Source organism: Mus caroli, chromosome 10 (genome assembly GCF_900094665.2).
Source record: "Mus caroli chromosome 10, CAROLI_EIJ_v1.1, whole genome shotgun sequence".
NCBI lineage: Eukaryota > Metazoa > Chordata > Mammalia > Rodentia > Muridae > Mus > Mus caroli.
In genome coordinates, this window is record NC_034579.1 from 80,717,608 (window position 1) to 80,733,230 (window position 15,623).

At 47.4% G+C, this 15,623-nt stretch overlaps 1 protein-coding gene across 1 annotated transcript in view; it reads right to left on the bottom strand.

The window, feature by feature from the left end:
* Positions 1 to 490: 490 nt before the first annotated feature.
* Stab2 (stabilin 2) overlaps positions 491 to 15,623 on the bottom strand; it is a 169,965-nt gene continuing 154,832 nt past the window's right edge. Inside the window, exons 60-69 of the mRNA XM_021173976.2 lie at positions 14,559 to 14,700; positions 12,992 to 13,125; positions 10,346 to 10,511; positions 10,129 to 10,235; positions 7,896 to 8,015; positions 6,986 to 7,126; positions 5,835 to 5,942; positions 4,993 to 5,121; positions 2,768 to 2,884; positions 491 to 926 (exon numbers count right to left, since the gene is read on the bottom strand). Of these exons, the coding sequence (XP_021029635.1) occupies positions 870 to 926; positions 2,768 to 2,884; positions 4,993 to 5,121; positions 5,835 to 5,942; positions 6,986 to 7,126; positions 7,896 to 8,015; positions 10,129 to 10,235; positions 10,346 to 10,511; positions 12,992 to 13,125; positions 14,559 to 14,700 (1,221 nt within the window). The 3' untranslated portion in view covers positions 491 to 869. The remainder of the gene's footprint in view (positions 927 to 2,767; positions 2,885 to 4,992; positions 5,122 to 5,834; positions 5,943 to 6,985; positions 7,127 to 7,895; positions 8,016 to 10,128; positions 10,236 to 10,345; positions 10,512 to 12,991; positions 13,126 to 14,558; positions 14,701 to 15,623) is intronic.

The window sequence follows — 15,623 nt, forward strand, 5'->3', positions numbered from 1 at the left end:
TCAGGGGTGTGTTGCACGGATATACCACAGCTCAGTCACATAGCAACACTGCATCTTTCAGGGGTGTGTTGCACGGATATACCACAGCTCAGTCAAAGCTTGTCTTCTGATGGACCATTTGACCAGAACTCTAGTGGGTGTGGAGTCTCATTTGTGTAAAGTAAATGCAAGGAAGCAAAATCAAATAACTGATAGGATGAATGTTGGCCAATCGGAAGGGCTCTAATTAGCCTTGGTAAGTATATTTTGCTTTCTTCTTCTTTTTTTATTTTTGTTTTTTTGTTTGTTTGTTTTGTTTTGTTTTGCTTTGTTTTGTTTTTTGAGACAGTTTCTCTGTGTATCCCTGGCTGTCCTGGAACTCACTCAGTAGACCAAACTGGCCTTGAACTCAGAAATCTGCCTGCCTCTGCCTCCCAAGTGCCTGGGATTAAAGGGGTGCACCACCACCGCCCAGCATATTTTGCTTTCATAGTTTGACACCTTCTAGGTATACAGTGACATTTTCTGTTCTCACATTTATTGAGCGCACCCGTGTGGCAGGTACTTCTGGGTACTGGAATACAGAACATATGGGGTGAAGCCTTGCCTTTGGTGCTTACAGTTCAGATAGGGCAGAACAGACCAAGCACCATCTGGAACGTGCAGAGAGCCACAGTGAAGGCCCAGAGGAGACAGGTCTCCTGGTGTCCTGGAAACATGGCCCCTTACCCATGGCGACAACCCCAGACTAACCAGAGGGGTGAGGTATGGCTTCTGAGTTATCATACTTTAAAACAAATGATCCAAGTGACAGCTGGAGTAGGGGAGTCACCGTGTAACTATGATGGCTCAGAGCACACGTGGCTGTGGCTGTTGGCTGGCTTCTCACATCAGGACCTCAGTGCCCCCAGAGGGTCACTGTTCTCCAGCTCCTGTTCTCCAGCATCCTGGAAGAAAGAGGGCAGTGATGCTAGGGTTCGGAATGCCTCTCCTCCTGCATCCCTCCAGGGGGAACACTGCTCTGCTCTGGGGCCTCACTGAACCTTTGCTCATGGTGCTGCTTCAGACAGGGGCTGGGTGGGCCTAAAGCATGCGTGGTCACTGGAGCCTTCCCTCATCCTGCTGCCTCACGTGAGGTCTGGCGGTGGGGGTGGGTGCTGGTTAGGGCTGCTTATGCTGGGCCCATACATGCTTGAAGTTTTGCTGCTTGAAGTTGCCTGTGTGCTTGTCAATATTGCTTCCCTGTCTCTATCAGTACTATAGGAGTACTTAGGTCCCAAGGAAGGTGTGAGGGTTAGCCATTTAACGCCTAGCCACTGGTGATTAATAGAGTTATAGACACTCCTTCATACTGAAGGTACTGAAGCATGATGACTGCAAGCCTTTGAGATGCTGAACTCAGGACACCCTACTCCCTGCCAGAGTGCTGTCATTAGCTTTGACAAGCAGCATTGGTTAGCAGAGGTTTCTGTTTGGGATGTACAGAGATGGGCAGGTAGAAAAGGCAGAGAGTGTAGCCTGTTGGTGTCCTGGGCTCAGGAGTCCTGGTACTAGAGCCTTTGGGCCACTGGTTCTGACTGAAGTTGAACTGAATCCTGCCTCTAGAAATGTCCCTTTGCTTTGGGTGACTCTGTCATGCTTAAAGCTGAAGGTGCCCTTAAGGCAAAATATGGGAAGGGTATGGAGGTTAAGCCGTGATGTGTTTATTTTTCCACCTACTGTGAAGGTAATTCTGTTGGCTACCACACATACGAATCCCGACAGGGTGTGGACTCGGGGTTTGCAGCTATTGCAGTAAAGCGTCTTAAAGTGTTTTGTAAGAAAGCTTTGTAGTGTTTTAGTGACAACCTGCAAAAATTCAACTACACAGACAGCTATGGTGACACACACCTCTTATCCCAGCACTTGAGAGACAGAAGGAGGTGAATCTCTGAGTTCTGGAAAGCCTGTTCTATATAGTAAGTTCTAGGCCCGTCAAGGCTACAGAGCAGGACCTTGTCTCGATTAGTAAATAAATACTATATTTAATGGGATTTTCAGAGTCATATTTTAAAAACTGAACTATACTATGATTTGTAGGAGAAATATGTGTTCTAAACACCACACTGACAGCAGCCATCTGGCTTTGGTTACTGCTGCAGAAGGGCTGTTAGTCCATATAAGCCAAGACTACAACGCTGCCTTTGCTGAAAGAAAACAGCCAACGTGGGTGGTGTGCTAGTCAGACAAGGACAGCCGGTACACTGGTTGTTAAGGTTCTTCGTGGTTATGTAAGGGGAAAATGCCTTTCCCTGGCTTCTCAGTCCAGAACTTATAAAGATGACCTTTCCCATTCAATGTGAATGGGGTGCCCTCCATAGGGTTACATCGGGTTAAAGTCAGAGTGCTCCCAACCTGAAGCCTCATCAACTTAATACATGAATGGCTCATGGGAAGACTAGATCTGAGCATCCGTTAAAGACCTCCTCAATCTGCCCAAGCAAGAAGTGGCTCTGCCTAGGCAGAGTTGATAAGGGCATAGCTAAGGGAACAACTTTCTGCAGGCTTACTTCTGCGAGTAACACCCCTCCCCACCCCCATATGGTGGAGGCGAGGCAGCCTCTGGTTTGGGGCTTCTGCCATCTACCTGAAAAGATGGGGATTCTGAACAGGCAAGTGGCTCCTCGGCTTGCTGTCTGAGACATTCTAGAAGGGTGCTCTTCCCACGGGGTAGCTCCACTGATCTCTGCCAGAAGGTGGCATTCTGTACCCCAGATGAACCCTGGCCTAGAGTGAAGCGCAAACTCACGGTGAAGGGGTCACAGGAGGGCTCGGGGGGTGCTGGCGTTGAGGCCTCATACAAAGGGTTTGCGATACTTTCAGGCTGCTGCTTGCCAAAGGCCAAGGCGTCAATGTCATCTTCTGTCTGTTCAGAAAGAGAATGGCAAGGGTTGAGAGGCAGGACTGTCCCTGTCCCTGAGCCATTCTTCTCGGGAGACTTCTCAGCAACACTGTTGAGATGACTGACGTGTGAGAGAAGGCACTGGGCCCATGGGACAGCTTACATATCTGACCAGGTGTGTCTCCCAATCTGGCCCATAGGACATCTCTACACCCCAGAAATGTCCCCATGGCCTATGCTGCCAATTCTCTTACTGTAAGCATTGTTGAGCCTCTTGTTACCCTGGAGTTGTGTGGTCATTCCTGAACTTGGAAAGGTTATCTATGAGATGTATACTTGTTTTCCATATTCAAACATGATGCTTTGAATGTTCTCACCCACGCATGCCTTGAAATTTAAGTCCCCTTTTGATCTATTTAGGTGGGCAGAAACTTGGTTGTGCTGTGCTATCTGCAGGACCTTTGGTTGAGGTCAAAGTGCACAGTGGGTGAAGTGTGAGCCAGTGGGATTGTGACTCTTAGCCAGGACTTGGCCCTGTCACCCTAGTTCATTCTCTGCACTGTGTAGGGAATTTGGACAGTTTCCCCTGTAGCAAGAGAGCCCTTACCAGGGGTGGCCACATGGTTTCAGATCACCCAGCTTTCAGATCTGTGAGCTGAACAGACCTCTAGGCTGTACGTGATCTGGTTGTAGTGTTTTGGTTATAGTAATAGATATTTTAGACAGTTGCCTCTGAGCTTATAAACAGGCAAGCTATCTTCTGGAAGGCGTGGGCTGCTGCCTGAGGGCGCTACACAGCATCCTCTGAGAGTGGAAAGGAGACCAGTGAAGAGTAGAGTCCACAAGGAAGGATGCTCAGCTGCTGCACGTCTGGAGATGTGTCTTGCAAAGGCTCTGGGTTAAAGTCTGGACCCCACCCCTAGCATTCTTGAGAGTCTGTGGGACCTTTAGGAGGTGGGGCCTAGTGGGACAAAGTTTGGTATCTGAGGGGTGTGCCCATGAAGGGGACTTGGGAACCCTGGCCCCATCTTCTTCCTATCTCTTTACTCTCTAGCCACCATGAAGTACTCGGCTATGTGTTCCTGCTACAATATGCTGCCTTGCCACAGATCCAAAGGCCAAGTTACCAAGTGACCATGTCACCAAGTGACCATGAGTTAGAACCACAAGCTAACTTTTCTTCCACTTAGCTTCATTATGGTATTACGTTACCATGGTAACAGAAAAGTGACTGACACATGGACCACCCCATGGTCAGCTCCAAAGCTTACTGATGATGTGAGGCAGACTCAACTCTGCACAGAGAATGAAATGAGATTTTCTGGCTTGAGAATGAGGCTCTGCGGGTGTTTGACTCTGATCCCCAGCCCTCAGGGCCAGTCTCAACTCCTGTGCCCACTAAGTTGGGCACCTGTCTAGGGACTCCCCCCAGGAGGCAGGAGCATGGGTGGGGTGGTTATTCTCATTGCTATAACCAAACACCAGCTCTGGGGGAAGGACATCTTTGAGCTAGCCTAGCTCCTGGAGCTGGCTGTCGGGGTGTACCTGATGTGTGTTCCTCCAGAACCCGCTGTGTGGACTGACTGTGGGAGGCGCAGCCCGTAAGGGCTGAGGGGCTGCCTCTCGTGTACTGCAGCACTCTTTTCCAGGTGTCACAGTTGCTGGCTTGGTAATGAATGAGTCTGTCCCTGGGCCTTGCTGCTTCTGCACTTCTCTAGTTAACATTTTAGCTTTCTGCTGTGAGCTGAGTTGGCATGAGACCCTTGTCGGAAGCCAAGTCATCCAGCCCCTGGTCTTGGGCTTCCCAGTCTCCAGAGCCACAAGTCAATAAACTCAGGCTCTTTGTAAATAACTCAGTCTTGGACATTTGGTGTTGTGCCAATGTGTGTACATGCATATGGATGCCAGAGGACAACCTCAGGTATGTATATATGTATGTATGTATGTATGTATGTATGCATGTATGTGTGTGTATACATATACAAACACAAACACAAACACACACACACACACCCTGATCCTGCCACATCAGCCTGCAGAGCACTCGGTCACAGGGATGTACTACCTTTACATGCACAGAAACACACAAAAGGCAACCCCACCATCCCTTTCCCATTCCCCCCACCCCTTACCTCAAAACGCCGGAAGCCAGTTGTTCTCTGGTTTAGCCGGAAGTAGAAGTAGGCAACCAGAGCAATCACACCAATAACCAGGACGACAGCACAGAATATGCCTGTTCCCAGGCCAGAGTGGGCAGCTGTCTGCACAGAGACAGGAAAGGGCTCAGTTCTAAAACTTCCCCAGAGAAGATGTCTGAGTTTACCCTCGCTTGCCCAGGCACCTTGGAGTGACTCAAAAAACAATGTCAAATGCACACAGTTCTAGGCCTTATCACTGCCGGGGCCTAGTATAACAACCTGAAGAGATACAGATGCCATTTCCCCCATTTTTTATATGGGGAAACTGAGGCAGAGAGGATAAATACTTGTCCAAACTGTAGCTTTCTAGGAATAGAATAGGCTTTAAAGCTAGTCTTGTTTGGAGCTTATTTGCACAACCGACATGCTATGGAACTTTCTATGTGCTCCTGGTAGAGTGTTAGGATACTAAGAATAACCATAGCCAGCCTTTCTGGAGCATGCAGACTGTGCCAGCAACTGCTTTAAGGGCTCAGCGTTTCTCCATGCAGTCTCCCCAGGACGGGGAAGTGCTGTGAGCCAACCCCTCAGCACACACTGTAGCTGAGAAAACTGGGCTTCAGAGACACTCAGAGAAATCAGAGTTTAGCCCTTCTCACTTCCCTCCCGCTGGGTCCCCTGACTCATCTTTCCCTTTGGATCAGCAAACTAGCTGGTGGGGTTCTGGGTTCTGGGGATGCGTGTTCGACTTGGGGGTTTTCCAGCTCATGGACTTCCAGGGAGTGCATGTTTGACTTGGGGGTTTTCGGCTCCTCGTCAGGAGTCTGAGCACTCACTGTGGCTATGGGAGGTGCTTTCAAAGGTTCGGAAATGATATGGAGAAGCCCGTTGGAGGCAATGATGTCCCACTGCAGAATGGCTCTTCCATCCACGAACCTGGTCTCCTGGGGAACCGGAAGAGAGTGCATGAGATCCACAGCCGCTTTCCCCTTGCCCCACACAGGCAGGTTTTCCACTTGGCTTCTCAGATCTAAGAGCCTCTCCTGTGTACTGTCAAATACCCATTGGCTTTGTGCCACCAAACAAGCTGACCCGAGGGCTGCAGAGAGACCTTTGGGCTTATTGCTCCAACCCATATGTGACAGATGAGCTACCAGAAGGAAACTGGCCTGCCCAAGAGTGCCTGAGCAGTAAGTGGTAAATCCGGAGGCTCTGGGTCACACCACACCTCTAGGTGAGAGGTGTTAAACAATGTGTAAGCGCTAGCTTGTGGTGTAGGTGTCACTGAGGCCACGTCCAACCTGTGGAGTGACAGTCATATTCTAACAGACTTCGGGTGGCTTGGATGTGCACAGAGGTTGAAGGGGGCTCGTCTAAAGCACTGCCACTTAGGACTCATCCTGTCAGGCCCAGTGTTTCTACATTACAAACTCTGAATGACTGGACCCCTGACAGCCTATGGATTAGAGTTCACAGTCACCGTGGTCCTCAAAACCGCCACCATCACTACCACCACCGTCATCATTAACATTTTCACCCTTGTCCCTATTTATCAGATGAAGAAACTGAGCTCAGAAAAGCTGGGTAGGCTAAGTCCTTACAGCTAACGAGAGGCAGAGGTTCATTCCTGGCTCATCTGACTTGGAAGCTCAAGTGTTAATGCTTGAGATAGAATAACAAACTGACTGAAACAAAGGGAGAGAACAAAGCATCTTCAAAATAGTTTCCTTTCTCTGGCTGGGTGATGGTGTTTCATACCAAGACTCATTACTCAGATCTCGAGACCAGCCTATTCCCAAGGCTCTGGGGGGTGACCTGGGGGGATATGATGTCACAGCCACAGTTTGCATTAATATCACCCTGGCCTGTGGATTTAAAGCTGGGGTCACATTATAATAGTTGACATCAATCACGTGTCTACTCATGCCTGGAGCTTTGCAGATATTTTTTTCTAGGTCTCTCAATAAACCCAGAGGACTTTTCATACTTGGTGGAGCTGGTCCTGGCTGGAGGTGATGAGCAGTTGGCTTCCCAGCCTAGTCTTCAGGACGGTACCATTGACAAGGTCATCGTAAAAGGAGACGTTGACATTAGTGAGGTGGTGCTCAATGTCCCGCCCAGACAGGCTCTAAGAGAAACAAAGCACATGAACAGTCTTAGGTCTGGGCAACAGCTGGACATAGTGAGGCCTTCTTGGGTGTTTGGGGTCATTCCCAAGGCTCATAAAGAATTAGCGCAAGGGAAGCCATTTTCATTCTCTAAAGCGAGTTTCCTGGAGGCGTCTATTGTGCATACCAGGCAGGCAGAGGCATCTCTCTCCAGCCCTGTGATTGGGTAGTACCTGGAGCTCACATCCTGCTGGTCAGCCTCCAGGGCTGAGCTGGACAAGTCCTCTTTGGACCACATCATGTGGAAGGTTGGCGTGTCAGACTCACTTCACCAGGGGCCCCAACGCTTCTCTCCTCCCTGGATCCTTGCCTCTGGCCCCTTATCTCCTTCCCTGAGTTTGGGCCCAGCCTTGTGAGCTGTTGGTTGGTGACTCCTTGGCAAATGTGAACAGAGGACCAAGCAGCACTCTGCACTCCTGCTCCTTGCCGTGGCCGTGACAGGGTTAGGCTGCTTGGTTGTGAGAACCCCGTAGGGCAGAGCCATCACCAGGCCAGCCGGGACTGCTGACGGTGCGGAGACCAGAAGCAGCGGCCGCTCAGCAGATGTGTGCTGGATAACTGTCAACCACTGTATCAGGGCAGGGACTGTTGTTTGTCTGTTATTTTTCCTTCCTAAGTGCTGGGATGACAGGCCTGCACCGTTATGCCTGGTGGAGTGATTTGTACCCTGTTATGGTAGTGACAGGTAACACTCCTGGCTAAAGTGTAGGCACAAGGAATTCCACTCACCTTATTTTTCGGTAGCCCACTGTTCTGTGGCACAAACAGGGTGCCACTGATGGACAGGTCAGTCAGGTGTTTCAAAAACGCCCGGCCTTGGGCTGAGCTCCTGGAAAAAACCAGCACCTCCTGGAGAACAGAAAAAAGTGTCAGATGGTCTACCATGGTGTGGGAGCTGGGGTGGCTGGAGAAGCTGGAGAAGCCTCTGAGAATACCCTTTTGCTAGGCTAAAGTCTGACTTCCTTTGTACTTCCTATCACTGGCCTTGGCAGAGTATCGGGATGGCTAACATCCTAATGAGTCCTACAGTCCTAAGATGCTCTGGGTACTGCTCCACTGCACATTGTCTGAGACAGTGCTTGTGTCCTGCCATGGGTGACTGCTTCATCTTACAGAGCAGCAGCTGGCTCCATGCTGAGTGTAAACCCATTGGCAGGGTGGTTCTGCATCTCACGGATGCACAAAGACACCACCATCTGTCGAGCAGGAGCCATGATGCACAGGCTGATGAACAACTCATTCATACATGTGAAAGGGAACCGCCTGGGTACTTATGATGCATCCTCTTGATGTAGACACAACCTCCTCACCCATAAAAGAAGAGACATCTAACACTGGTCCTCACTGATCTGTCATCCAGCCATCTAGCACAGTGCATGCATCTCATGATTGATGGGCAGAGAATGCCAGACTGTTTCAGGTCTTCAGCTCAGGGTAGTCCCTCTTGTTTACTGAGGCCCATTCAGTTACAGTTCAGCCGGACTTGCCCAACCGTGAGCCTCACCTGCCTTGAGCCTCCAGGCTGCCTTCCAGTCTCTGTCATCGGGTTCTTTTAATATCTAACCACTTGAGGTGCCTGGGCACTGAGTCAGACCTCTGCCTTCCATAAGGCCTCTTTGAGCTTTGTGGCCTCTTTTGTAGCCAGTCTGTCATGTGCATGTGTGTGTATTAGTGTGTGAAGTATAATAGATGGCCTAAGAGTATTGATGGTAGAATAAAAGAACCTGTGGTTGACAGTGGTCATATTATCAAGACTATAATTGACTACATGGTAAATTACAGCCAATAAAATGGACACAGCTTGTGAATTTACTGTTAATAAATTCTGACTCTGTGGACGGACAAAAATGTGTCCATTTGCTTCTGATATGATGTGCTATTGATATAAGAAATTGCATGCTATTTACTTTGGTTTGGTCAGTTTCTTAAACCATTTTAGATGCAAACACAGGCATATCTGCATTGCATTGATGAATTGATCCATTTTTTTTTTCAGATTTTATTTTGCGTCAGTTTTAATTTTAGTATTTTTTTCCACTTAGAGAAATTGAAAGTTTTTCAGATTAATCTACTTCTGGCTCCTCTTCATTTAACAATTTTTACCTTAATTTTTCTCTATCAAATTTCACTGTAGGCAACTAGATGAAATCCATGACACCAGCACATTGCTGGGAAGTGTTCTTTTAGCTCTATAACCAAATCCATCACCTATGAACTCCAAAGTCATCACTTACAAACTCTGTATATCATATAACAGGAGGAGACAATTTCATAGAGTTTTGCATTTACCCAAGGATTTTCCCTTTCTTCTGGTTTTGAAATAAAGTTTCTCACCNCCTTCTGAGCCTTCACAGGTAGTGATACTAAAACCTAAATTTCTAGTATCAGTCTCTCAAGGTAATTCAGATATTCTCCTTAGAATTCTTTCTGCCTCTTTTAGACATCTGTCATGTAAGCTCCACCCCCATATCCAGATGCCAAAGGATGTATCCATTCTGTGTTACTGCATAACAAATTATCTTGGGCTGTGATTTTAGCATAACACTCACTCATGTTCTCCCAGGAAGACATGAATTGATCCATTCTTATCTCCTTGTACAAAGCTCAAGTCTAAGTGGATCAAAGAACTCCACATAAAACCAGAGACACTGAAACTTATAGAGGAGAAAGTGGGGAAGAGCCTCAAAGATATGGGCACAGGGGAAAGATTCCTAAACAGATGGCTTGTGCTGTAAGATCAAGAATCAACAAATGGGACCTCAGAAAATTGTAAAACTGTAAGGCAAAGGATACTATCAATGAGACCAAAAGGCAACCGACAGATTGGGAAAAGATCTTTACCAATCCACATGCTTACACTGTCAAAATACCAACATGTTTAAAGACCACAACCATCCCAGGAGGCTGCTGCCATCAGAACCTCCATTTTATAGGTGAGAACAGAGGCAGACAGGGTACATACTGTCAGGAAGTTCGTGAGTGAGGGGATGGACATGAGGACTTGCAGCAGGTTTCCATTGCACGAGAAGCCATCACCCACGTAGCCTGCCTTGCAGGTGCAGTTAACATCTGGAAGGAAAGGCACAGGGCCACGCCCAGTAAGGTGAGGCTTGGGCCACTTTGCTCACTCTTGGGGATCGGCTGTCCAGGCAGAGAGCCTGCAGTGGATGGGCAATGACCTTTCATTCTGTAACAGAAGACGTCCCACATTTCACTCTTGTTGGTCCTGGTTCCGTAGTCTACAATCCCAACAACGTTTGCACCACATTTCTTAGAGGCGTAGATCGTGGGGTAGGCAACCCGCCCACTCTCCAGCCAGCCAGCTGAGCAGAGGTGATACTTGGCCTGCAGAGACAGGGAAATGGCTGGATTATTTGTAACATCTTGTTTGCTGTGGAGTCATTTGGTTAGTTCTGATCCCTACCCAGACTGTGCACTCTATGGGTTCTACACTAGAACCTGGAACATAGTAGGTCACTAAATTTCTGTCCATCAAGCTGTTGGATGAATGACCACGGTACTCTCTTGCTCTCTGTGCCCAGGACTTTCATGCTTCTATTTTGAGAAGGGATTTACTTCCAGCCATTTACCCCAGGGCAAATGCTTATGAATAAAGCAGAACTCTGGTTGATGACATAATTCTAATTCATCATCACCATCACCTTCAACCCTGTGTGGCTGTAATTTTAAAATCCCTATCAGATAATAAAGATGATTGAAGTTTAGGGTGATAATGTTTGCCCAGAAACTATAATCAACTACGAAACTCCCAGTGTCAGGCATGGGATCCCACTGTTGATCAGTGAGGTCCAGAAGCCCCCGAAACAAGATAGGCTTTTGTGATTGCTTTTGCTTGTTTCCCAGAACCTGGGGGTAAGAGCCCCTTGTTGAAGACACTTATTTGGACATAAGACTTGGAAGAATCAAACTAGAACTGACTTGGAGACCTCCTTCCCGAGAACCAGCTCTTTTTTTTTTTTTTTTTTTTTTTTACGATTTATTTATTTATTTTATACATATGAGTGCACCACCATTTCTCTCTTCACACACACCAGAAGAGAGCACCAGACCCCATGTGAGCCACCATGTGGTTGCTGGAAATTGAACTCAGGACCTCTGGAGGAGCAGTCCATGCTCTTAACTAACTGCTGAGCCATCTCTCCAACCCGAGAACCAGCTCTTAGAGCATTGGAAGCTGCCAAGGGGGGAAAGCAATCAGTGGTCCTACCCAGATAAAAAGCTTGTAAGCCACCACAATTAGCATGGCAAGCTATTTCCAAAGGTGCGAGGATGGTACATGTAACCAGGGGCTTTCTAATTGGACTTAGGGCCTGCTCAATAGGAAATTCACTGACTGGTGCTGCAAACCTAGCCTACTTGTGGCTACTGAGGCCATGGACACCTGAGGAGAACCCACTATAGTCACTGTTTTACACTAGTATAATTTCTAACTGTAGTCTAAATACTTATCATTATACATATTGGTAAGCATAGCCTCTCACACCTCATTAAGACACTTCACTTTACAGCAGATGGAGACTATTACAGAGATCAATAACTGATTAAAAACAGCAAACACGTGACTGCGAGGTGCCCAGCATCTGTTGATACATCTACAACCCAGCTCATATACCTAAGGCTTAGTGGAAGAGGGGTAGAAAGACTCTAAGATCAGAGAGAAAAGTGTCTCTGTATATGCTAGGGAACCTACATCCATGACCTCACAACAATATGGTTGCCTGAATAAGACCTGCATGATCACACCAGTTGTCATGACAACGTGAATGAGGGACATCTCACAAGGCCCCATCGCTAGACGAAGAGCTACAGGCAGTTAATGGCTGTGGAGAGAAGGAGAATTATTTTTCTCTAATTATGAGCTCCCTGGTCAGTTTCCAAAACCCATGTGGTCAGCTCATATAATACTCATGTGAGCAACAGTAAATGGACTCAGCAGGGTGTGTGTGTATGCACATGCGTGCGTGCAAAACAATAATTGAAGAAGTCATAAATTTCAAATGGAGTTTTGGGGACATTGGAAGAGTTGGTGGCAGGGAAGAAGGGCAGAAATGATGTAAATATGGTACTTATGTCTGAAATTATCAAAAAGTTATTTAAAAAAAAGACGACTGAGGCAAGACAAAGTAAGTTGCACAAAGTCATCGAGCAAACACCCAGGAGATCCAGAGACACCCAGTGTATCGAAAGTGATAGAATGTGGAGTGCCTTCAGCACACCACCTGGGCATACACAGGTTTCAGTGGCTTCAATCACTCGATCAAGATTCAGTCCCCCTTAGAAGCCAGATCCCTGCAACGGAAGCTTTGTTCCTTTGGAAGGACCAGCATGCAGCTTCTTGGTGATGCCTTTTCCAAGTGGCATCTGGTTCCAGAGGCTTTGAGAGCCATTCCTTTATGCTGGGCTTTGACTGTTTTGTGACTTCAGAGAGGCCCTGCCCAGGCTGTGGTTCTTGCCTTACTGGCCTTCCTCTGTGATATCTGCACTTCACTCTGCCTCTGGGATGTGCCACCTCTGGGTGAGGATGGATATTTCATTTAACCTTTCTGAGCCCCAGTTTCCCTATGAGTAAAACAGAAGGAGTGACATCTATCTCCAGGGATGTGGTAAGGATGACAGCATGACCCCCACACAGTGCCGGGCACACAGCAGCTGCCTGACTTACGACATGACGAACTCTTTGCTTTGCTTCAGGAGTTTCTTGCGCTTGGTTCTAAGACGCCAGTCACGGGAATTTTCTCCAGCTTTTAGCCTGCACACCCTCCCTGTCTGCTCTGCCTGAGGCTTCTGCTTCATTGGGAACTTACCTTCTGGGCATAGGAGAGCTGGTTGTAGGTGGCTATGGATGCAGCTTCCTTGGCGCAGGCCTCTTTGGCTTTGTCAAATGTCAGTTTGTACTGGCCCAGTGGGGAGCGTAGGTGGAATACACCAACAGTAGTGTCTAGAAGAGGAGAGAGATTATGAAGTCAGCTGGCTTGACTGGCAGGGATTGAAGCAAGACATAGAAGGGCTTCTAAGGTACAGGCCAACTGTAGCCCAGGGTATCCTGGGAAGCCACTTTTCCCAACTGTAGCCCAGAGTACCCTGGGAAACCACTTGCCCTTCAAGTTGTAGCTCATCATTTGAAGTATTTATTCCTATTAATTATAGAAACAGGGCTGGAGAGATGGCTTAGGAGTTAAGAGCACTAGCTACTCTTTTAGAGCAGTGCCAGACAGCAGCGCACAACTGTTCCAAGGGACCCAACACCCTCTTCTGGCCTCTGTAGCTCCTGGGCACATGTGGAGCAGTGGTGACTATGCAGCCTTCTCCCCTAACCAACTACAATCTTCCTGCTGTCTATTCTTCTTCAGGTACAAATTTCTCCCCCATGTTCTCTGGTTTGACCCAATCCAGGCATTTGTTGAGTTTCTGCTGGAGTCCTAGGCCTCTACTGCATATCTCTGGAAAAGCCACAAGATAGATTTCCCTTCCCTATCTGAAAAAAAGGGTAGCTTTTATTTATATATGTTTTTGTTTTTTATTTTTATTTATTTTTATTTTTTTGAGACAGGGTCTCATTATGTAGTCCTGTCTGGCCTGGAATTTTTTATATAGACCAGACTGACTCAAACTCACAGAAATCTAACTACCTCTGCCTCATGAGTGTTGTGATTAAAGGCATTTAGTATCATGCCCACCCCCTCTGTTTTTAAAGGAAGATTTATTGTGAGATCTCTCTCTCTCTCTCTCTCTCTCTCTCTCTCTCTNTATATATATATATATATATANANATATATATATATATNTATNTNTATATATATATATATATATATATATATATATATAAAACCCCTATATATGAGACCACTGAAGGCCCCTCTCTACTCTGGCTCTGAACTCCGTGGGCTCTGTGATTTCTCTCTATGGAGTTTCAACATGTTGTACCCACACGTCCCCCCTGCCGCCCGTATTGTGGCTTTTAATTTCTTGTGTTGAGTTGTATAGGCCTGTGAATTTGTTATATGCCATTCAAATCATCCTCAGAAGGGCCTGTGGTATATGCCAGGCACTGTGTGAGGAGCAAAGAGCTGGTAAGAAACTACTGCCGTGAGTGACAGCCTCTTTGTTATCAACCACACTAAGCTGTACTTTCCAGACTCAATTCCAGCCAATGGTTGTGAGGCTTGTTAGCAACATGGGAGAGGGAAACCCTGAGAAGGTCCTTTGAGCCCACTGGTTCTAGCCTTTAAGGTCCATTGTGAGGTGATTCTCCTGCCTCACTGAGCCTGGATAATGTGTGGGTTCTTTAGTTTTTGTTTCATCTTTCTTTTCTCTCCTGCACACAAGCCTGAAGAGATAGGTGCTTTGGGCCAAGGTCTCAGCCACACTGACCCTGGAAGTGAAGGTCCACACAGTTGGCGTCTGGGTGGCACTGTCCGTTGTCCTGTAAGCAGCGGTCAAGGGGCAGCTGTTCAGGCTCACAGTCCCATCCATCCCCGACATAGTGACTTTTACATTCACACTTCTGCTTGCCCTGTGGGAAGAGGGCAGGAAACCGTGAAAAGCCCCCCATGATCCCAAGCACCAGAGGACATGCATCAGGCACAGGAGCAGTTCAGAAAGGCACTGTGCCCGGGTAATGCAAGCGGGATAAAGGCTGTCTTGGGCTTGTGCAGGCTAGTGGTGATAGGCTGCCATTAGTATAAGGGTTGCTTTCTCAGAGACGTCCTCCCGCAAAGTGACCTGCAGGAAGCATCTTTTGCCCACCTTTCTCTGTCTCTGTCACCTGCCACAGTCCTCCTTTGTTGCTTTGGGACCACTGGTCCAATTAGAGAGTGTCCACACTTAATGTTATGAATGCCATGATGTCTCTGTTGTTAGGCTTGCTTCATGTGGGGAAACTGAGGCTCAGAGACTCCAAGCAGGAGAGCTCCAGCTACCTACTGTACATGTTCAGAGCAAGTCTCAAAGGCTGCCTCGCTGTAAATCTGTTCCTAACTGGCATGGGGCACTGTGTCCTCGGCTCTCTTCCCAACAAAGAAATGGGGGCACTGACTCAATTCCTGAAGATTGTTTAGCTGTTTATTTCCAACTTATTTTGTCTTAATAAACTTTATATCTGGAGTCATGATAGACTTATAGGGAAGTAGGAAAGGAAAGGAGAGGAGAGGAGAGGAGAGGAGAGGAGAGGAGAGGAGAGGAGAGGAGAGGAGAAGAGAGGAGAGGAGAGAGAGATAAAACCCTTTTTAGCAGTGGCTCTCAACCTGTGGGTCATGACCCCTGGGGGAGGGCATCAAACAATCCTTTCGCAGGGGTCACCTAAGACCAAGATAAAACACAGATATTTATATTATGGTTCATAACAGCAGTAAAACTGCAGTTATAAAGTAGCAATAAAAATAGCTTTGTGGTTAGGGGTCACCACAACATGATTAACTATCAAATAGTTGCAGTGTT